Source organism: Cryptotermes secundus, unplaced genomic scaffold (assembly GCF_002891405.2).
Source record: "Cryptotermes secundus unplaced genomic scaffold, Csec_1.0 scaffold588, whole genome shotgun sequence".
Lineage (NCBI taxonomy): Eukaryota > Metazoa > Arthropoda > Insecta > Blattodea > Kalotermitidae > Cryptotermes > Cryptotermes secundus.
The window spans coordinates 202,913-226,919 of NW_019737990.1; the positions used below are offsets into that span (position 1 = coordinate 202,913).

Below are 24,007 nucleotides of genomic sequence, written 5' to 3' on the forward strand. Positions count from 1 at the left end.
TGTGTTGATGCATGTTTGCCTGCACATCTTGTGCGGGTGTGTGTGTGGGCACGTGTGCGTGCAAAAAAAAAAAAAAGGTAAATCTATCCCTGTCACAGGCTGCGGAGACCCCTAGGGTTGTGAGTTGTCAAGGCTCCAACATTTTCTGGACCGTTGGCTCCCAGATGGTAGTAAGGTTGTTATTCTTCAGCTCTGGCTGGAGTGCTGCTGGAAGGATCAGGTCAATTGAAAGATCCAGTGACATTATCAGGAATTGAACCCATGACCTTCCAGCTTGTAGCATAGTACCTCAACCCACTATGCTACCGTGTGCCCCCATGTATGTGTATGTGTCTGTCTGCCTCACATCAATAACATCTGAATCAGCTTCACCATGTCTGGGTGCGAATGACACAAGAAATTGAGGCTACTGTGATTCACAGAATAAATAGTGATTGCCTCCCAAGCTCCATTAACCAATTTGTCCTTGCAGTATGTTGTTTGTTTGGTAGGAATTGAATGTTTATATATAATTTAGATGAATTTCAGATTTTAGAGAATTAAGCTGAAGCTTAAGTAAATGTAGAAATAATTTTAAACCTTTGATTCTAGGGCAGAGAAAAAAACATCAAAGTAAACAGGGACAGAAAATGACAAATGGGATAGGAGCAACTGCAGAGGAGAAAGGACAATTTATTTCATCTGAAGAAAATCAACCCATAGAAACACTACACAATATAGAGCTGGAAGTTTCAAGGGGAAAGTTGGTTGGTGTGTGTGGCAGTGTGGGCTCAGGAAAGAGTTCGTTACTGTCAGCCATCATGGGAGATGTAAGTGTTAAAATAATAATAACAACAGTAGTAATAGTAGTAGTAGTAGTAGTAATAATAATAATAATAATAATAATAATAATAATAATAATAATAATAATGACTGGTATGAATTTAAATGACACTACAGGCAATAAGATATTACTCGATCATCAAGATAATATTTGGCAAGACAACCATGAAGTTCTTCAATATGCAGTTTTCTCCCAACTCCAGTTACTTCCCCCCTCTTGCATCAAAACATTCTCCTCAGCACCCTGTCCTCAAACGCCCTTAGTCTGTTTTTCCCTTTAAATAGAGAGATAAAGTTTCATATTGAACAGATATGTGTAATGTTATGCATACTGATTTCCCTAGATGATAATATCATCAGGCCAGCTGTACGTGATGGGGAGTATGGCAATTGTGTCACAGCAAGCTTGGATCTTCAATGACACTGTAAGAGAAAATATACTGTTTGGACTTCCATTTGAGGAAACTAAATATCAGGCTGTTGTTGAATGCTGCAGTTTGCAGAGAGACTTGGAGCTACTGGCTAATGGGGATAAAACTGAAATTAGTGAAGGCGGCTCTAATCTCAGGTAATGAATATGTTGTACTTAATCTGTGCTTAACTTTACTTACCATACATTCTGCTGTTGCAGCAATGCATGCGGGTGGTACAGCCGACTGAAAATTGCATTTTTAGCCTACTTGCATTATTTTGAAAAAATAAGAAGGGGCGTATGAGGCAACTTTGCTGTCTGTGTGGTCCCTAGTAATGTTTCTAGGCAATGGCTGGGTAAAGACATTCCCATGGCAGCGAATACTCAATGCAACAATAGAAGAACTACTGGGTGTAGCGTTTTATAGGTGGTGCATGTTGTGACGAGTACCCGATATATAGTGAAAGGAAAGTAGGTGATTAATTACCGGCCTCCGTAGTCTAGGGGTAACGGTCCCACCTCGTGACTCAAGGTACGCGGGTTCAAAACCGGCATAGGTCGTGGAATTTTTAAGGGCGGAAAAATTCAGGGAACAAGTCCTCCGGGAGGGACTTTAAGCCGTGGGTCCCGTGTCGTAGCTTTACGGCACGTAAAAGAACCTCATGTCCCAAGGGGACCACTGAGCCAAATTCAGGACATTTCCTGCGCAACAGTAGTCTCTAATGCCTCTGGTAGATGGGGGAAGCATCGAGATACCGCTGAGCCAGTAGAGGCCGAACTCGCTGGCTGAGTCGGGACTGATAGCATGCACCAGTACTGGTAGGGAATAGAGACTGGTAGAATATCATAGGGGGACGCACAATGGACCAACGGTTGGTCTACGTGCATGAGGAAACCCACCCTCTCCAATACAATACAATGCAATAGGTGATTAATTCCTCCCAGAAATTCTTATTTCGTAACTGATACCGTTGCCCCATCAGCAATGGGAAATTTAAAATTACTTTTTCCAGACAATAAAATTATACCTCAATTTAAAATTTGGCTGCTGTCCCTACAGAACTGGGAGATTTAAATTCTATTCCAAACTATAAATGTTAACAATGTTGTTTTAATTTAATGGTAAATAGTAGTGTGGCATGTCGTTATATGGAGAGACAATCACTCATTGAATTGTTCTATGAATATTTATTATAGTTGCACAGTACACAGACGAACTTCGGTTTGAAGAATTGAAGACTAATAGTATAGTACCTACAATATTACTGCTTGCAACACCAACACCACCCCTCCAATCAGTATCGCCATATCTTCCTCTTATATAACAATGCATTGGACCGCATAGGAAACACGTTGCTGTCTGTATTGTAGGCTTTGCCTAGCAATGGCTGTTTACTCGCCGTTGCTAAGCAATGATACTTCCATTGTCACTGTAACATTTGCTTGAATGTGCGCAGTTCCCACATCAATATTTAGGTGAATTTCAGGCTTCATGGGTTAAGATTGTCATGGAACAGAGGAACAGACTGCAGTTTCTTCACCTCTGATTTGGTTGAAAATGATAATGTTGTCATTTTAAAATAAGTACAGTAAATTTATAGAATATACTGTATTTCTTTTGCAGTGTTAATTTTTCTGTTCTGTTTCCAAAACAAAATTTACATCAGACCCTGATGATGGGGACAGAGATGGTCTAAGATAAATAAGAAACATTGGTAATTTTTAACCAACTGACACAGCTGATAGCCTGAAAAAGTTTTATTGACTTTAGGTTCTATGAAAGCTTCAGATGTTACAAAAAAAATGACTGTCTTCAACTCTGCCTTAAATTTGTTTTCTTTTTCAAAATACATATACGAAGGGGGACCCAAAAATAACCGGAAATGACCTATTGCGCACGCATGCTTTGTAGTTACGAGTTGTGCTGCTAGGTGGTGTTAGCTGGGGGTCTCCCGCGACTGTTAGTGAGCTGGTGTCAGTCTGAGTTAAGTGGTTTGTCTGTGGTGCTCTGTTGTGTGAGTTCCTGTTTCAACCCTTTGGCGATTAGTGAGATGGCCGACCAGAAGGAACAAAGAGTGTGCGTGAAATTTTGCTTTCTGTTAGGGAAAACTGCACTTCACTCTTCAAGTCGCGGCAAACATTCACGCGGTTTTCTCTTTGGTCATCTCCGAGCAAGCGAGGAACAAATTTTGCAGACACCCGTCTCATGTGCAAACCTTCGGTTAAAATTCGCTGGACCGTGCTCCATGAGATGTTCGTTTCCTCAGAAAGTTGGTCAATGGTCTTTCGACGATCTTCATCAATTTCACGCACACTCTTTGTTCCTTCTGGTCGGCCATCTCACTGATCGCCAAAGGGTTGAAATAGGAACGCACACAACAGAGCACCACAGACAAACCACTTAACTCAGACTGACGGCAGCTCACTAACAGTCGCGGGAGACCCCCAGCTAACACCACCTAGCAGCACAACTCATAACTACAAAGCATGTGCACGCAACATGTCGTTTCCGGTTATTTTTGGGTCCCCCCTCGTATAGATTTCAATTGTATCTCTAACCCCTTCAGTGGTGACTTGGAAATTCAGTTCATGGTCCCCAGAGTATGAAACACACTGTTATCACATCCAGAAAGCCATGACAGATGGTTCCATGTAATGCTGCAATCTTCTGAGAAATATAAGAATTGTGTAGCAGCTGTCACAGAACCCAGAGACTTATCAGGATATAACAAATGGAGTAGTGCACTGAGCCCAAATATTTTCTGAAATATAATTGGTAGGAGCAGTGTGAATCCCAGAAAGTTCTGACAACGGCATTTAAGGGTTTAATGAATGCATCTTATGTGTCCAGGACCATATTCAGATTATTGTATGTGCTTGTTGTTTCAAGTGGAGGACAGAAGCAGAGAATTAACCTTGCTCGAGCAGTGTATGCTGACAAAGACCTCTACCTCTTAGATGACCCATTAAGTGCGGTCGATGCCAAGGTGGCTCGCAACATTTTCAACAGATGCATCAAGAATAAACTGAAAGATAAAACCATTCTGTTGGTTACCCATGGCATGCAGGTTTGTATGTTAATTGTAACTGGTTGAAGGTAAACTCGTATATTGATTAAGTTTGCTCAAACAGTAATACTGACTTGCATTTGGGAGTTGCCCAGTATCCTGACTAAGGTTTTGCTATACTACTCTGATTTTCTCCAAGGCAAATATCAGGATGTTAGCTCAAATTAGGCCATGAGTGTTCACTTCCACATCCTCTCCCATGCATTAGTCACTAATCATCATACCACTTGATGCCTTATGGTCTGAGCTACTGACAGCATGGCTAAATAAGAAATAAATAATATGGGAATATTGTGTAACCTAACAAACTGAATCCTTCAGTCCTGAGTTTTATGAAGCGTATGAGGCAATGCTGACCACTGTGGTTGACTGGGCAGCACTTCTTCATTTTTGGGAAGACCTGTGTTCAAATTTTAACTCGGAGACCATCTGTCTCAACAGGTTTTTCCCTCTAAGAACATGCTGAGATAGTACCTCAAATTAGGCCATGGCTGCATCCTTTCACGTCCTTTCCAGTTCATTATTTACTAATCATCCTTTCATTTAAAGGAGCCAGGATATATCAGTTGGTGTAGCAATGGGCTATGGGCTGGATGAACTATATTCGATTCCAGATGGGAGCATGAGATTTTTCTCCTCTACACAGTGTCCAGACCTGGTCTGAGGCCCAGTCAGCCTCCTATATGTTGGGTGCCATGGTCTGTTTCCCTTGGGGTAAAGTGGCTGGAGTGTGAAGCTGACCAGTCCCCTCCAACTAGCGTCATGTTCAAGAAAATGTGGATGTACTCGTATACATCCACTCCTCCATACATATTTATGTCATAGTGCTTAATCAGTTAAGCACAGGGACAACTTCAGCTTTTGTTTTACCTGTCATTTAATATAGTATATAGTACGGCTAGTGAAACTTACTGGCCATCAGGTTACTAAAATTGTTGTGTAGGGAAGGACAGAGAATCATAATATCAAGTGAAGTGTGACACAACAAGACGCTTCAGTACAGAAAGCAGATACTCATACTGTCTAAGAAGCTTGGTCATTGACATGAGAGGAAAAACAGAAATTGAGGTTCCTTTAGAACAGTGCTCAGGAGGAATATATGGGCCTAACAGAGATAATGTAGCAGGAGACTGGAGAAAACTGCATAATGAGAACACCCATAATTTGGACTCATTGCCAAATATTAATAGAACAGTCAAGTTGAGGATGTGATGGAAAGGGCGTGTAGTATACAAGGGAGAGGATTTGATAAAGAATTTTGATAGGAGAACCTGAAGGAAGGTGACCATTAGAACGTTCAGATGTAAATGGAAAGATAATATTAAAATGGATATAGAAATCAGTGGGAGGGGGGTGTGAATTGGGTTCATTGGTGTCAGTATAGGGACCAGTTGCATCATCGTGTGTGCACTGCAACGAACCATTGGGTTCCATACAGTGTTGGGAATTTCTTGAATGGCTGAGATACTGTTGACTTCTCAAGGACTGGCTCCATGGAGTTACTTAGTCAGTATGATAAACTCTTTTCTGAAATGTTAATACACTTGCACTTTCTCCACTTGCCACTTTATGGGATGTTTATGAAGTTTGAAATAACAGATCCATATGATCGTGTAATGAGGATTCATTGTGTTTTTGGAGGATGGGTGGGGGGATACTGAGATGAATAAAAGTATATGTTGTAAATTGTGATTGAAGTTGCAGTGTTGCTAATGAACTGTGTTATTCTTCAGATATTATCAGAGCTTTACAGTGGGTAGTTATCATCTTGATGGAATTGGGCTTTTCGCAGCGATGACTGGGAAGAGTACTTTCTTCTGGGCTGTAATGTCCTGTACTCTGGTAGGTCACAAAGTTTTGGTGTAATGTATTGCCTCCATCTTGTCAGTTGGAAGAGTGAACCAACCAAGTAACTATGAAGGAGTAGTCAGCTTTGTTTGCAATTCATTTCTTGGTGCCCACTTGCTTCTGACCCTGAAGGAGGAGGCAGTATGTCCCTCTGAAACATCTGTTAAGTTTACTAGACTCCAGAATAACATAAAAGAAAAAAAAAAAAGATAAAGTCCTCTGTGCTGAAGTAATTAAGCACTATGCCAGGAAGGCAGATGGGGGAGTGGGTGTATAGATCCACATTTTCTTGACCTTGGCACTAGCCGGAGATGAGTGATCAGTGTCACACCCTTGCTACTTTACCCCTGGGAATAGAGCCCCTGGTACCCATTGGATGGGAGGCTGGGTCGTCTCCAGATTTGGTCTGGACAATGTGGAGAAGAGAAAATTCTTGACACTACCAGGACTCAAACCCCAACACCTCAGTCATCCAGCCCATAGTCAGTTGCTATACTGACTGCTCTATCCTAGCTCAGTCTAGAAGCACATACTCTTTATTTATCATCCTTTTTTTCTTTACAGTTTCTTGAGCAATGCGATGAAGTTTTATACATGAAAGATGGCTTGATCTCAGAAAGAGGTACACATGAAGAACTGGTTTCACAGGGTGGAGATTACTGTCAGATGTTACAGTTTGACCAAATAAGAGACCAAAAGACTACAAATGAGGTGGATACAGAACATCCTTTGCACATGGAAGGAGGTTAGTGATGTTATAGTTTAACCATGTTCAAATCTGCAAAATTTAAAGTAATACTGAAAACCCACATTTAAGATTTCTTGGGGGGAAGCAGTGGGTTTGTATACCAGATCAGTCCCCCTTTTCTATCGGACTGAAATTCCTTCTTTGTGTAAGTTTGGCTCTTACTTGAAGATTTAATATGGTGTACCTTTCTGTTTAAATGATTGTCTTAATAGCATGTGTTATGTGATTTGTGACGTAACGTCATAACTTCAGGAACTTGTTCTTGAGTAAGCCAAACAAGAAACGAGTATGAATTAGGCAGCAAACACTGTGTGCCTGCTTAATGCTGGTTCCTTGCTTTGCTTACTCATCAACCTCAATGTTGGAAGGAGTAAGTACCTCTGATAGATTAGTTGGCTTATGCTAGACAACATGGTGATATATCTCAGAAGATAGAACTTGTCATAGTCACAGCTGTGAGAACCTCAAATCCACAAGTAGGAACTTTGTGTATATGACATATTTTTCAGGGGATGACCTGAAGTATAAGCACCTAATGTGAAGACAGTAAGTTGTGAATCACCCTACAAATAAAATGTAACTTTCCTTTCATGTTGTGTTTGTGTGTTGTCAGTGCGAAAGAATGGAAGTGAAGATAGGATAAATGAGCATAAACATGCATTCACTTACAGAGGTCTATAAAAAAGAGTATATCTAATTTTTCTATCTTGGACCGCCTGCATGTCCTAGTGGTCAGAGTTCCTGGCTACAGATCCTGAGGTTCAGGGTTTGATTCCTGGCACTGCCAGATTTTCTGAGAAGTAGTAGGTCTGGAATGGGGTACTCAGCCTTGTGAGATTAATTGAGGAGCTACTTGAATGGAAAAGTAACGGCTCTGGTCTACAAAACTGAAATTAACGGCTGTGGGAATTTGTTGCGCTGACCACGCAACCCCCATCTATCTGCTAAAGTTGGCACTAACTTCGCCAACAAGTGGCAGTCGCTCGTTTGGTATACTTCGCTTTCAGACTAAAGCCATGGTGTTTCTTTTGTTGTTTGTTGGTATTTCGGTTATTTCATTTCATTTATGGTGTGGATGATTCCAGCTGAAAATGAGTTGGCTGGGAAGCTAACCTCAGAGGAAGCACACACAATGACTCAGACAGGTTGGAAGGCATATGTGGATTATGCAAAGTTCTGTGGTGGATACTTCGTTATGGCCATGCTTCTGCTCTTGGTACTGCTGTTCACTTTATCAAGAATGTCTACAGGTATCTGGCTGCAGATCTGGTTGGACCAAGGTGATGGTTTAGAGGTTAGTTGTAAGTAAATGCCCTGTGATTAACATTTTTACTCCTGGTTACTCTGTTGCTAGATTACCTCCCATCCATCCCATTTTTAGCATCACACTATCAGTGGGTGGTGATGCAGAAGGTAGCTGCATGCACCATCTAGTGACTGAGAGAAAAATTAATTGCTTGAAATACTGTCTGAAAGAAAAAGTTTCTTTTTCATGGAGAGTTGCTGTCTGACCATAGTTGAATGTAATAATATGGACATATCCCCAGTTACCCACTGACCTTGGGTAAGGGGGAGGTGGTCAGTTAAGTACCATACCATGAAGATGTATGGGGGTGGAGATATGGCTTCACACATACTTGTCTTTGGCACTAAATGGAAATGAGCAGTCAACTTCAGCTTTTCATTTGAGTCATTTAGCATTGACAAAATGAGCATACCTTAGTGATCCTGAGATGAGTTTTATATTATTTTTTTCCAAATGGTCTTTGTAGTGGCACAGTTACATTCTGATTAAGGATTAAGGGCATACATTCACATTCCAGTATATAGAGGCGTTTTAACAGGCAGGGCAAGTTTATTTTTAAAAACAAAACCAAAACCCTAATGTTAGAAGGTTTGCATTATTTTAAAAAATGTTTCATGAACCTGCCTGTAAGCCTTGAAGCTTGTGTTTGGTCTAACTTAGGGGTTTTTGTGCCATCTAAGTGCAACATTGTTGATTGTTCCTTTATTGGAAACTATTTCAAGACATATTTCAGCCTAAATGGCCATCTTCAGATGTACGGGTGTTGTGGACATGGATACTGAAGCTCACTGTAATGCAGTTTTTCTTCCTATTGCAGTAGCCTCAGGTTAATTTTTGTTATGTGGGTTGCACGTGTTTTCCTGTAATATGCAATGCCTATGTTAGAGCTTTTTAAAGGTATAAATGTATATTCAGTTGTTGTATGTATGCTGTTACAGTTTCGTTTGGTATGCTTGTTGTGGCTGCCTAGAGTGTTCTTGGTGGGGCATGAGTTTTGTTTTCTGTTCGTTAGCCATCATAGCAGCACACAACACACCCCACACCCGAGGTTGCAGCACACCTGATATCATGAGAACATCCACAGTGAATGACTGTGATGGCCGACCAACAGGCAAAACTCACATCCCTTCAAGAACACTCTTAAGGCAACCACAGCAAGCAGGCCAAACAATACCATAAGTAATATCATATATACAGTAACTGAATATACACATATACCTTTAAAAAGCTCTAACATAGTGCATCGCACATTACACGAAACCACATGCAACCTGCATAACCAAAAATAACCCGAGGCTACTGCAATAGGAAGAAGATAAACTGCTTTACAGTGAGCATCAGTATCCTTGTCCACAACACCTGTACACCTGAAGGTGGCCAGTTAAGTTGAAACATGTAGTGAAATAGTTTCCAGTAAAGGAACAATCAACAATGTTGCACCTAGATGGCACAAAAACTTCTACATCAGATCTGTTTAATGCAACAGGATGCTGAAATATAACATTTTGAAGCCTGTGTATTGAAGGTTACATACTACAGTGTCATCAGCCATTGTGTTCTGTAATGTCATTGGTCTACTACTAGTCAAAGGTAGATGAAAACTGGGGGAAGTAAGGGAGAACTGCCCCTGCAGGTTACAGTGGAAGCTCTGTGGAAGGAGAAACCTATGTGAAGGGGAGAGTTGGGTGCCAGCCACAGTCTCCATATAAAGGAATCTAACTCACAGTGGTTTGTTATATGTTTTGTTTCTAGGCAGAACGGAAAGAAAACATCACACGTTACAACTTAACAAACATGACAGAGGAGGAACTTAAAGGATATGTAAATGATAACCCCGACCTCTGGTTCTATCAGCTGATGTATGGACTAACTTTTGGCATCATGTTATTCATTGGTCTGATGAAAGGAATTGGTATTGCCAGACAACTGCTCTTAGGTAAGTTAGTGCAGTGGATTTGCATGGTAAGATGCATTGTTTTGTATCAGTTCTTCTGTACTCTAAAGGTTTAGGCTGCTAGGGCCTCTTCTCAGTCTTGTGCCACAACTGACCATCTTTCAGGTCTTCCAACGTTTCTCCTTCCCCAAGATCTATATTATATTGCTTTCTTAGTTAATCATTTATCCTCCATCCTTTTCACATGGTCTTGTGGGATTTGTTGATACTCCAATAGACAACCACTCTGAAAAGTTTGTGGGCCCTGAAAAGGGCCTTTTGTTGCACCGTGCGTGCGCTGGAGAGTTGCAGCAACTATGTTAGCTGCCTGGTCGCAGTGCGTGGTTGCTGGAGAGTTGTGGCAGGTAGCAAAGCACGGTTGCTGGAGTTGCGGCAGCTGCATTAGTTGTCTGGTCTCAGTGTAGCAGTTGCCGGAAGTTGCCTGGTCACAGAGCGTGGTTGCCGGAAGATGTCTGGTCGCGGAGTGCGGTCGCTGTAGTGGCAGCAGCTGTGCCAGTTGCCCAGTGTGTTGGGCAGCCGTCCCTGTCGCAGTGGAGAGCCGATGACTCCGAAGACCAATCGCTCTGGACTATTATTATTATTATTATTATTGGAGTGTGTGGGTTTCCCTATGCACCGCGACTAATAGTCTATTGTATGTCCCCCTTTGATATTCTACCAGTCTCCATACCCTGCCGGTATTGGTGCTCGCTATCAGCCCCGTTCAGCCAGCGAGGCTGGCTGCAGTACCCGATTCTTCCCCATCTACCAGAGGCATTGGAAACTACTTGGGTGGGAAACTTTTTACCTAATTTAGCTCAGAGGTCTCCTAGAGACATGAGGATCTTTTACGGGCCGTAAATCTACGACATGGGACCCATGGCTTAAAGTCCCTCCTGGAGGACTTGTTCCCTGAATTTTTTCGCCCTTAAAAATTCCACGACCTCCGCCGGGTTTGAACCTGTGTACCTTGAGTCATGAGGTGGGAACGTTACCCCTAGACTACGGAGGCCGCTTTCGCTCTGGACTAAGTGTGATGACTGACTGGCTGATGTGGTCACTGATGATTGCTGGGTTGGATCTCTGTCTTTTACTCGTATACCAGTCTTGGTGGGCAGAGCTTAGACTTGTAGTTGCTATTGTGAGCACTGATTGGCTAGCGCTCGTAATGATTATGAGTGAGCTGGGCATCGAGTGCTGTATAAATGTGAGAGCTGACAGCAATGTGCAGCAGTGTGCTATTGATTTAGGAGTGAGTGTTGTCCGTTGATCGGTGACACAGCGTGATAGTATGTGAGATGTTCCCACAGTCTCATCGCTGTCCTCTTCATTTCCCAATATTCTGTTGCTGTGTTGGCTACAGAAGGAACCTATGGGACATTTATCTTGCAGATGTGGTTCCAATTTGTTGCACGTCCCCTAAGCAGCAGGAGGACCAGGAATTTTGATTTCGGGATGTCCATACTTTCACCGTCACTGCAGCTGCTGCTAATTGTTTTCTGTGTGGATTTAATTTAGCTTACCATTCTCCTGTGGCATGCTGGCAAACAGGTTCTTCCCCAGTGTTGCTCTCCCTGCCATTAGGGCTTCTGTGCCCTGTTATTGCAGTGAGATACTAGCTGTCAGATCTGATTTCAGTTTAATTATTTATAGCAATTTCAGTTTTGTGGATTACTGGGTTTTTGGACTTTGTCCAACATCCTGTATTCAAAAGTACCCTCTGAACACAACATTTTGAAAACTGGATCTGTTTCCATCCTCAGGTGAGAGGCATGGGAGAGACAAACTCTGTAAGGTCCATTAGAAAGAGCTAATCCCAATCACTGGACAACCTGTGTTGGTAATCTACAGCTATAACTTTTCTTTTAATGTTCGTTAGAATACCAGATGATGGACAAAGTCAAAAAACCCAGTTACCTGAAGGGTCATACACCATCATTAGAGCCCTTTGGAACCTACTTAATTCAGTTTTGTTAAAGTGTTTTATAGAGAAGCTAAAATCTTAAGGTGGCTCCTACAGAAAGGTTGGAAGTTTCACTTTTAAAACAGGTGCATCAAATGTGCCCACTATTATCCGGTTTATTTAATACATTTCTTCAATGAAATACTACACAAAAGGGAAATCTAAGAAATAATATTTAAAACAGTCACTACCAAACCCATCCCATCATGGGCTGTAGTTCCCCAGTTACCAGAGCTGGCCCATCAGGTGATGGGCTGTTGCTTGAAAGAGTCAAAACTTCAAACATTGGTTACTCTGTCTCTTTCTTCTTTTCCGTCTCTGTTCTAAATGCAGTAAGTTCAGAATTTAGTTTTCATGAAAAAGTAGTTAGCCTACCAGGTAAAATCCCAGTATGAAAATTTAACATGTAAAAATAATATTTGTATGAAACGAACTTCACATTTCTTTGCAGGTTCATCTCGCCTCCATGACACCATGTTTCGTAAAGTTATTAGGTGTCCTGTTTCGTTCTTTGATGTCACACCTCCAGGCAGAATCTTGCAGAGGTTTTCTAGGGATATGGATGAACGTGAGTTTAAGCCATTGGAACCTTGATTTAATATTACTTGATTTAAGGTTTTCCCTGATTCAGCTTCCAGTTTCAGTGATCACAAGTCAGTAATGTTAGTTTTAAATTTTCTCCATTTAATATTTTCCGTGGTTTAATGTTGAAATCCTCAGCTTCCAAAAGAAGCTGATAAACTGCATCTGGAAGATTCTCGGAACTCGACAATGACAAAAATGTTTCTAGTTATGTAAATATAATTCCCTTCCATCATTGATTTAAAAGTTGATAACATTTAGTTATTCATGACAATGACTTTTTCAATTTGAGATGAAATTGAAGAGAGAACTTGAGACAGTGTGAGAACTGGAATGAGAACAAGAACTTTCTCCACTGAAGACAGTCTGTGCCATTGGCTGCTTTCTTGCAGTGCTCTGAAGTGTACTGCTTATCCTTTTTGATATCAGGTCCTTTGAAACGAATGTTGACAAGTTATTGTGTTTAGAAAGATCAGATTGTAGTCATATCCTTTTTTGCCATGAGCAGAAAGAGGGAGAAAGGGGTAGATTTTGTTGACGCAGATTTATGCTAGTATTGCTGTCCTTGAAGATTGTGATGGATCACATAGTTTGCTCACTACTTTGCAAAATAATATTGTTGGAGTTTGAGACTGAAATATCAACATTCGAATCAAAATTGAGATATTGTTTTCTTAGTTCAGTCTAAAAAATTTGAGGGTCATACATGCCTAATAATATTAACTGATTTTTTGTTTCAGTGGACGTCAGGGTACCATTTTTCTTTGAGTTTGTGTGGCAGGGGTTGATGTTTGTTATCACACAAATGTTGCTGGTGTGTGTAATTTTTCCTGTATTCTCAGCTGCCATGATTGTTGCAACAGGTTAGTCAGTGACTATTTTGTTGTTTTCTCTTTATTTTAATGTGATATGTAAGTATGTGAAGGTCTTGTCATAGCTGAGGTAGTTAGACATTTGCTACTCATTGAGCCTCAGGTTCAGTGCCAGGTGACTTTACATAAAATTTGTGGTGGATGGAATGTCACAGGAGCAGGTTTTTCTACGAGTTTCTGTAATTTTCCCTTTCTAACCATCATTCAACTGTGATTCATACTCAAGTATCAGTGTCCCCTGAGGTGTGTGTGCATGTGTGTGGTAGCCCTGCTCAGGAGCGCATTAATACATCCTCAGTCTTTAAGTCTGGGGCTTCACCTGTGACCTGACACTTAACTGGTTACAAGGAAGTTAGATATTTTGCATATAAAAACTGAATTGCCTCCACATGCTCCCATGCACTCTTGCTTATTATTAATAGCATTGCTAGTTACTGCTCATAGTTCTGCCAATAACAGCTGGATCGTCCTGTTTATACATATCCCATCGTAAACTCTAATGCTTTCTTTGTTAATCTTTTCCTCTGAGCAAGTAACTTATGCCATGGAACCAAGTCCTTCCTTAGACGGCAGTACTTGATCGGCCAAGAAATTTCTAGCCTTTTATAGAGCCCAGAAGTTCATAGTCTGTTACTGGTCCCAGTCCTGAGCACAGATGAATCCAGTCCATGCCCTCACATCATATTTCTTTAATATCCATTTTAATATTATCCTCTTATCAACACATTGTTCCTCCTAGCGGTCTCTTTTATTCAGCTATTTCTACCAGAACTTTGTATGCATTCCTCTTCTGCCCAGCATGCACTGTGTTCCTGCTCAACTCATCATTCTTTGGTTAAAAACTTGAAAAATATGTAACAAGGAGTACAATTTATGAGGCCCCTTGTTATGCATTTTTTTCATCCTTGTGTTACTTCACTAGTAGGCCCAAGTATTCTCTGCAGCACTCTGTTCTCAAACAGCACTGTATTGCAAGCAAGCATTTTCCAGATTTAATCTCCCCATTGTGACAAGGGAACAACTTAGGAAGAAGTCTTCATTCTCTTTCATGTCCAACCCACCTATATGCTTCTTGTCATATTTCATAATTTGTAATCAGAACTGTGCTGTTGAATAGTTAGCACTCCTGCCTCATATTTCAGGCCTGAAGACTAGCAATTCTGTCTGAGATTTTCAGTGGTTCTCCCATCTTTCTAGACAAATTAGGCCACAGATACATCCTTCCCAATTCATTTAAGTTCATTATTCACCAATTAGTCTACCATACAATGCTGTATTGTCTTCTGTTGTACTGACAACATCATAAAATAAGTAAAATAAAACATATAAGAGTTGAGGCTTTCACGGCGGTGACTAAGAAGAAAGCAGTTTTCTGGGATTTGGCACCGTGTATATGTGGTGTTAACCGACGATTCGGAGGAACGTATCGCCTCCATCTTCAGGGTAGAAGAAAAAATATAAGAAATCTGCAAGCGAAGAGACCGTGAGAACCGGTAAAACTTTTTTGATCACAAAGACCTAGGAAATCACCTCCTGCAGTTATGCCCTAAAGTCGTGAAACAGCCTGTATTGTCATCCTATATGTTTCAGAGTTGGTGTTAAACAAGTTAGGTTTTTGATAAACCTGTAGTTATTTTTACCTTGTGTAATAATTTCTTTCAGCTTTATTCATGTTTCTGGATGTGTGGTTGAACGTGGGATTACGTGAAACAAAGAAACTGGATAATCTGTTAAAATCCCCAGTGCTCAATCACATGTCATCAACAATGGCAGGCCTCTCCGTCATCCGTACATTTGGCCGACAGAAGATATTCCTGGAAAGGTATTTGCTGCAGTTACTGAAAGTGTTGTTATTGTTGGTGGTGTCATAGTTTTAATTGTAGTAATATACTGCAGTGAAATCCCTACATAAGGTTTCTTTGAGCAGTAATGGGTTCAGTTCTGACAAAACAGATTTTACTTGCAGGGGTGTAGTATATTTAAATAATGGATTTCAGAGAGCATACATGGGAGAGTAAAGAATTGCATACAGAATTTGGTAGAAACATGTGAAGGTTAGAGACCACTTGGTAGACCTAGCTGTAGGTGGGATGGTAATATTAAAATGGAGCTTGAAGGTACAGAATGAGAGGATTCAACTGACTCTTGTGAACACTGTAAAGCTTTGGTCTCCATAAAATTATGGGATTTTCGTGAGTAGTTAAACAGATGTTAGCTTCTCAAGAAGGACTCTGCTCCATTCAGATAGTCTGCTGTGTTAACCCAGAGATTTTGACTTGAGATTATTGAAATTGAATATTAAATGGGTGGAAATCATCATTCAAGGAACATTAAATTGGGATTCGACTGCGTGTTGTTATCAGAATTTAATAGTTTTAGTTGCAGTCAGTGAATTTACAGATTGAATCATCTGATTATGGTTTGATATTTCAATTCTTTAGGTTCTGTGCAAGACTCAACCGGACACTGGCATCTGACTTTATCTTCCGTTCTTCAGTTCGGTGGTTTACATTTCGAATGGATATGATTGCAGTGGTAATTGTCACATTGACTGGTCTCGTGGTTGTATTACTGCGTGACTCTGTTACAGCTGCCCAAAGTGGTCTTGCTCTGTCCTGCGTGTTTGCAGTAAGTTCCCAAAATCTTTGAAATTTACTTTATTTATAAAATTTATAAAATTATTTTATCATTCAGCTTTTGGTTATGTGTATTTGATAGTTGAAACATGTTCCAAACATCATTGTACAGGTGATATCTGACGCATGAAAGTTTTACTTGAATAACACAGAATTTCTTTATAAGTAATGAAATTTTGAAGGCATACCTCCTCCTTCTCCTCTCTCTAACATTGTTTTGTTTTATCAGGTTGAAGGACAAAAAGTCTTTAATCTTTTTCCATCTTCCCACAGTCTTCTTTTGATTTCTTGTTAGCTATTTCCTTTCATTTTTGATGTCTTGTAGTACTTGAAAGAAATGTGTAATAGTTCAGCATCCTTGGAAATCATAGGTGGACATTGCTCTTGATATATTTCATACAACTTATTTTGGCAGACATGTAGGGGCGGGATTGCTTTAATGCATGTTTTGTAGCCACATGATCACCTTTCATCCAGAGTTGCATGCAACAAAATTGGGTTGGAAAGTGCTGTACATTCAGATGTATTTACCATGCTCATTTTCGGTTGATTGAATTTTGTTTGGAATTACATGAACACACATCTTTTTCTTCATGGTAAAATTATTGGTCAGTCTGTGAAGAAATCTAAACTCTCAATTAAAATATATGTGTAAATAATATTAATACTGGTTAGTGCAGCTACAGTAAATTCCCAGTTACCCATCAGATTTGGGAACTGGGGTGTACCAGTTACATGAAGCAAATCGTTCCAGGAGAGTAACTCCTATAGAAACTCAATACAAGGTCAAAACAATATGTCTTTGATTTAGTTCTTGGTTGGGAACCTTCATGGACTGCATAGTGAATTGGTGGAAAGGTTTTGCGTGTACTATATAGCACATTCACAAATTAACCTAGCACCTGCATGAGGGAGAACAGTGGACATAGCTACTGGTGGTGGCAGAAATTATCTTCTAAATTTTTGCCACTTTCATGACAATTCTGCATAGATGGATACTGTGTAACTGGGAGTTTGGTGTGATCAGGACAAATGTATTGTCTAATTCTCTTGTGTTTACTATTTATTTTGTGTTAAAACCTATGTATTTCATCTCTCTGGGAAGTCATCATCAGTGGTATGATTTGATTCACAAGAATACTGCTGCATTGATTTACACTGTTGTTTTGTAATTTTTGTCTGATGTATGTGTAATCCTTTGATAAAACTAACTTTATTTCACAGTGAAAATTGCATGTCCATTCTTAGTTATGGTTCTGGATATCAGTTAGCTATTCGATTGAAGCTTTCTTTAAAAGTACTTGTTAAATTTTAAATGTTTTGAAAGTTTTGTTTATTGTTTAAAAAGATGTTTTATTTAATAAATCTTTTATTGACTGTTCTCTGTTTACAGTACTTCTACTAATTCATTTGGTGCTTTTTCATTTTTGTCCATATCTGTGGTCTGTATTGTTGTGTTTTCTCTTATTTCTGATGTGTCCAACCAGAATTAATATTATTTATGTGTAAGTCTGTTTCAGTGGCCTGGTGGCAACTTGCTGTCGAATATAAGATTTATGGGTTTGAAACTGGCTGAGGTTGACTGATTTTTAATAGTGATAAAAATCTGGAAGGGATGTAAATTTGGGGGTCCCATGTAAAAAAAAAAAAAGAACTCTTTACTCATGATAAGAGATGGATGATGGCAAAATTAGATGCCATTTTTGGTTGCACACAAAGCTCATTAATCTGCTCATAGATGGTGCTGTGGTTGCTCGAGAGGGGGGGGGGGAGGTGAGTGAACAAGCAATTTGAAATCACTGAACTCAATTGAAGTGTGCTGGATGATGTAACTCTCTCACGTGGTTTCCGAGGGAGTGACATATGCCAGACAGTTGAGGTTAAGGGCACAAATGACTTAATTATCAAAGTATGTCATGAGAAACCAACCACGTGTAACAGATTCCACTGACAGTGGGCTTAATTTTATGGTTTGCCATATTTTACTATAGGATTCTGACGATGGTGTATAACACACTGATATATTGGGTTTCCTAGTTTTTGTTATCTTAAAAACTAGGACGATGGATAAAGTCCAGAAACCCAATATATCATTGCCATATTTTGTTTGACAGGTGAGCACGTTTGTGCCATTCGTTATGCAGCTCAAGTCAGAAATGCAAGCAAGGTTTACGTCTGTAGAGAGAATCTTGGAGTATACACAGGTATGGGATTTGTTAAGGTACGAGTGTGGCATAGAAGGAATGAGAGATATGTACAGAATTGTAGTTGGAACTCTTGTTCTTTGTCTGGATATTTCTTCTGTCAGCTTCTCTAGCAAATGCCAATAAAGTTTGTATGTGCACCAGGATCTCCCAGAAGAAGCGGCTGGTAAGGTAGAAACACAGAGACCACCTGATAACTGGCCATGGTCTGGTCAAATAACAATGGAAGATGTGCAGCTGAGGTACCGTCCGGATTTGCCCCTTGTTCTGCATGGTGTAACGGTTGATATTAAAGGAGGTGAGAAGGTTGGAGTTGTTGGTCGAACCGGGGCAGGTAAGCAGTACAGTTGAATATTAATAATCATTGTCATGACTCAGATTAGATTTAAATCTGTTCAGCCAACAAAATTTATTCACACCATCTCTTCCATGGCCCTCCCATTGATCCTCTTTCCTCTTTTACTTGCATCATTTCTATTTGAGCTAATAGACAAGCATTTGCCTGTCTTTGCCTGTTTCCTTTTCCCCCTCGTTCTCCTTATCCTACTCATGGATCCCAGTGACCACCTTCCTTAACATGGCTGTATAATGGAACAGATTCTTCACTCCACACACACCATCCTTGAAGATGGAGGCAGCATGTTCCTCCTGAACGTTAGTATCTGCCTAGAAGACTGCACATTGCTAGAACCCAGAAGACCACAATCTGAACATTAGTAACATTTTGAGATTGTCTTTATTTTTGAAGGCAAATCATCCTTGGTGACGACACTGTTGCGTCTGACAGAGCTGGCAGGAGGTCGTATCTTGATAGATGGCATTGATATTTCAACAATTGGGTTGCACGACCTGCGGTCAGCTGTGGCGATCATTCCCCAGGATCCTGTTCTCTTTCAAGGAACTATTCGCTACAATTTGGATCCGTTTGGGGAACATAGTGACGATAAAATATGGGAGGCTTTGGACAAGGCTCACCTAAAGGAAAAGGTAATTGCAATTATTGTTTTACCTTAGCTTTCAGAAAAATTTCATCACATTTTGGTTGCTGGATCCTCTTATCTATTGTTTGTTTAATGATGTTATCAATAGTTCAGGCTGTATGGCATCGATTGAGGGGATGATTAAAGAATATTGAATTGGATACAGTATCAAAGAAAGCAGCAAAAGGTAAGGTTGTCCCTATGCTTAATAAAGCACAGTGCCATGAAGATATATAGAGGAGTGAAGGTATAGTTCCATGTATACTTAATCTGAGTACTAGACAGACATGATTGACCTGCTTCCCACCTCAGCCACTTTACCAAAAAAAAAAGAGCCCCTGGTGTACGTTGGACAGGAGGCTGTCACCTGAATCAGAGCTCTTCAGGATGGAAATGATCATGGTCTAATTTAAGGTATTTTCTTGGCATTTGTCCAGAGAGACTGAAGAAAATCACAGTAAGCATCATTAAGTACAGCTAGTATCCAGGCAGATAACTGAACTCAGGACCCCTGATATATATATATAGCAGGGGCTTTAATTATGTGACTGCAACTTCTAGTGGTACACAGTGAATCTGACTTGCATTGTTCTTTTTTGCCGTTTATGTGCAATGTCAGTTAATATGCTGTCATCTTTTTTTTTTTCTTTATTGTCACTATATATTTCAGCCTAACTGGCCACCTTCAGGTGTACAAATTACTGTGGTTAAGGAATCTGCTGCTCACTGTAGTGTTGCTTTTGTTATGTAGTTGCATCGGAACCTACGTCGTGTTTATTTGGGTGTCCTTCAACAGTTGCTATGCATATGTTTGCCTTATAATTTTGTTGGTTCATGACTTATGGCTGTCCTGAATGTTTCTTTTGGGGCAGAAGTTTGTCGTATGGTGGTGGGCCATTACAGTGATGCTTTTTGTCTCGACAGACTTCAGCAGTGACCCAGGTCACAGCCTTCTATAATACTGTATACATGCTATTCCTTCAGTTGGCAAAGAATGGGTATAATTTGTGCTGGTGCTGTGTTGGGAATGACGGGTGTGAAGTGAAGTTATGCCTCATGTTATAAATCTACGCTCTCCTAGAACAGAATGCTACTGTGTAGTAGTTAAAGACATTTGAACTTCCAGTTAGAGAGCTGATGTCACCACCGCATTGGCTGTAAAGATTGCTGTTTTCTGGGATGGGATACCATGTAGTTTGGTAGAAGTTTAGCAACTTCACAGAGGAGCATGCTTCCTCCATATCATGGTAGAACATTGTTTCTGAACATTTGCACCATAGAACACTAATGTATCACAAGAACAGAAGTGTACTGTGAAATTTATTTAGATACTTTTTAACTTACTACTGAGCTTGTTATTACTAGGGCTCGGATTTCTATGACATGTCATATTTTTATCCTGGCATCTTTTTGCATGTATAATTAAATATAAACGCATTTCTGACTCTTGTGAACATGAAAATACGGTTTTTATTGGTCATATAAATGCATATTTGAACCATATTTTAGCTTTAGGTCATATTTGGGCCCGAAGTGATATAAAATCATATTTTTGGTCATATTTTAGGCGAGTTTCACTTATTGCTCAGAAATATATTTGCAAGTATTGGCAACGATGTTATTTGGAACTTCATTTCTTAGAAATATTTGGCCTTGTGTAACGGGATTTGAAGGAATACTGTACAGTGTGAAGGGTAACGGTTCTTGACCTGGCGTAGAATCAACCACTTTGAAAAGAGAAATTGCCACCTCTGCCACTGTCTGTCTGTCTGTGTGTCTGTCTGTCTCTTTTTCTCCTCCAGTGCAGTGATACCTGAAGTCCAGTTTGTTTCTTGCATATTGGTGAAAAATTTTTCCATCCACAAAGCGGTAAATTTCTACCCTCTCCCCGAAACCCGTCCAATACAGTACTGTATTCATAACTTCAGTTGTTCAGTATAGTTTCAAGATGCCTAAAGTCAAGTGCTCTAATAGCGTGAAGTTGCGTGGTTTTATTAAAGAGTTTGGTGACAAATATTTTAGTACTGACGGAGAAATTTTATTTTGCAAAATGTGTGAAGTGAAAGTTACGGCAGACAAACGTTTTACGGTGCAACAACACTGCAATACAGCTAAATATAGAAGCTGTGTAAACAGAGAAATTACCACGGAAAGTAGACAGCGATTGTTGTTTGAAAAGTCATCCTCCAGTTCACCGAAATCAGGAAATGCCTCCGAGTTTTCAAAGGATCTTTGTACTATGATGGTTTCATCAAATATTCCATTACATAAAGTAGATACACCTAGTTTCCGAAACTTCCTCGAAAAATATACAACTCATCCCATTCCGACCGAATCCACATTAAGAAAGAACTATCTCACTTCCTGCTACGATGTTACCATCAATAAAATAAGAAACTGTGTCGGAAATAATAAAATATGGGTGTCTATCGACGAAACTACCGACGTAAGTGGTAGATTTGTAGCGAATGTTGTTGTTGGTATACTGAAAGATGACCAGCCTCGAGATATATTCCTATTGGCATGTGAGGTGTTGGAAAAAGTGAATAATTCTTCCATTGCTGTTGTTTTCGACAATGCGATGAATTTGCTGTGGCCAAATAAGGTAGAACGAGAGAATGTGCTCCTCTTCTTAACGGATGCCGCTCCATATATGGTAAAGGCAGCAAAGGGACTTCAGGTACTGTATCCCAAAATGATTCATGCAACGTGTCTCGCACATGCTCTGCATAGGGTAGCAGAAGAGGTGCGAGAGAGCTACTTTGATGTAGATAAATTAATAGCAAATGGGAAGAAAATTTTTGTTAAGGCTCCACTTCGATTGCAGAAGTTTAAAGAAGAGGCTCCATCACTACCCCTTCCCCCTAAGCCTATTCTAACACGATGGGGGACTTGGCTCGATGCTGCAGATTATTATTGCACACACTACAGTGTGATTGAAAATATCTTCATGAAGTTTGACAGAGATGATTCATCTTCAATTCGAACTGTACAAAATTTGTTTTCATCAACCACGTCAAGAAATCTAGCGTACATAAAATCAAATTTCAGTGTGATATCAAAATCCATCATTAGACTTGAAGCTGTGGGCATGCAACTGTGCAATGCATTACAAATTGTTAAGAAAGTTGAAAGTGAACTACATCAAGCACAGGGCGAAGTTGCTGTGAAAATTAGTGCAAAATTACAAAATGTGCTCCAACGAAATCCTGGATATTCAACACTGTGTACAATTTCTGACATTCTTTGTGGCAAAGAAGTTGAATTTGACAACAGTGAATTAGAACTTGACGCAAGTGATTTGACTTGTTTTAAGTATGCCCCTGTGACATCTTGCGACGTAGAAAGGAGTTTCTCCAAATACAAGGCCATTGTTAGTGACAATCGGAGGTCCTTCAAGTTCGAGAATTTGAAAATGCATGTTGTCATTCAGTGCAACTCTACTGAAAAGGAAGATTAAGGTACCGTACAAATTATTTACCTGCAACTATTAGCACACTTTACTTTACTTTTCACGCTAAAATAAACAATACTTTCGTTCATGTTTTCTCTTTACAGGGTCAGCATTGTGTTGTGATGGATGCTTCACGGCTTAAAGACATTTATTCAGAAAAAATAACTTTGTACACTTTTCAATAAAACGCCATTCAGCTTTTCTCTTTATGGGGTCAGCAATGTGCTGTGATCGATGCTTCAGAGCTTAAAGATATTTATTCAGGACAAAATAACTTTGTAAACTTCTTAATAAATTGCCATTCTTAGGAATTTTTGTTAAATATTTACTTATTTTTTGTGGGCCATTCTGTCATATTTTAGGTCATATTTTGCCATTTTTAGGGCATAAATGCATGCATATTTTCAAAGTTTTTAGGTCATAGAAATCCGAGCCCTAGTTATTACCATACAACATAAAGTCAACTCTTGTTATCTTATTGTCACGTGTTGGGTATGTCATGTGACAAATAACTTTACGTGGGTCTCACATTTAGCGAATCTTTATTGGACATCACTCTTATACTCTTTACAATTATTATCAGTTGTAGCATCACTTGGCTTCTATCTCGTTACTCAGTTCTCTAATACTTGTAATGTCGTAAGCTCTGCTTATATAGGGGTTATGCGGACTCAATAGAGACACCCCTCACCAAGGTTTGATCTCACGTGTTCGGCAATCCGTTACTTTGGGGCCGTTCCTTATAGATTACACTGGTAACGTGTTTCGTCTCATCCGTTGCTACTCAACGACAGTTCGTTGCTACAATTTGTCACTGCGGGAACTCCACAATTTCCACGTATTCGTTGTTGTGGAAGTGTCCGTTCCGATTGTAGCGGTTGTTGTGGTGATGGATGTAAGATAACGCATCACATTATGTTAAAAATGTGTCAGTATCTTTTTCAAAGTTTTCCCAGAGGAAGACCCATGGATCCCGTTTTCCCCATTTTATCATGGAGTGCTGCAGACCCCCCCCCCCTCTGTCTGTGCCTCCAATTTCAAAATCATAACGAACTATACCAAATTTATGATAAGTCTGGTAAACAATGGGGTATAAGATGGAAACAGCACATTACTCTGACGTGAGTAAACTTTTTACCGCACCACAGAGCATCGCATCCCAGAAGACAGTAATCTCCC

General features: G+C 40.0%; 2 protein-coding genes across 7 annotated transcripts in view; both read left to right on the top strand.

The window, feature by feature from the left end:
* Positions 1-24,007, top strand: part of LOC111870643 (multidrug resistance-associated protein 5) — a 164,573-nt gene that overhangs the window by 136,544 nt on the left and 4,022 nt on the right. For all 6 annotated transcript variants that reach the window (XM_033753952.1, XM_033753953.1, XM_033753954.1 and 3 more), the window contains 13 exons: positions 592-809; positions 1,167-1,390; positions 4,125-4,302; positions 6,715-6,895; positions 7,984-8,192; positions 9,957-10,140; positions 12,552-12,668; positions 13,423-13,545; positions 15,217-15,376; positions 15,996-16,182; positions 18,305-18,394; positions 18,539-18,728; positions 19,143-19,381. In XM_033753952.1, coding sequence (XP_033609843.1) covers positions 592-809; positions 1,167-1,390; positions 4,125-4,302; positions 6,715-6,895; positions 7,984-8,192; positions 9,957-10,140; positions 12,552-12,668; positions 13,423-13,545; positions 15,217-15,376; positions 15,996-16,182; positions 18,305-18,394; positions 18,539-18,728; positions 19,143-19,381 — 2,300 coding nt within the window. The remainder of the gene's footprint in view (positions 1-591; positions 810-1,166; positions 1,391-4,124; positions 4,303-6,714; positions 6,896-7,983; positions 8,193-9,956; positions 10,141-12,551; positions 12,669-13,422; positions 13,546-15,216; positions 15,377-15,995; positions 16,183-18,304; positions 18,395-18,538; positions 18,729-19,142; positions 19,382-24,007) is intronic.
* Positions 21,158-23,238, top strand: LOC111870645. The gene is made up of 2 exons (XM_023863106.2): positions 21,158-22,835; positions 22,933-23,238. The coding sequence occupies exon 1, from the start codon at positions 21,323-21,325 to the stop codon at positions 22,832-22,834; it is 1,512 nt and encodes a 503-aa protein (XP_023718874.2). The 5' UTR covers positions 21,158-21,322; the 3' UTR covers position 22,835; positions 22,933-23,238.

Coding starts and splice junctions, on each gene's coding strand:
- LOC111870645 (XM_023863106.2), top strand. CDS start 21,323: ATGCCTAAAGTCAAGTGCTCTAATAGCGTGAAGTTGCGTGGTTTTATT.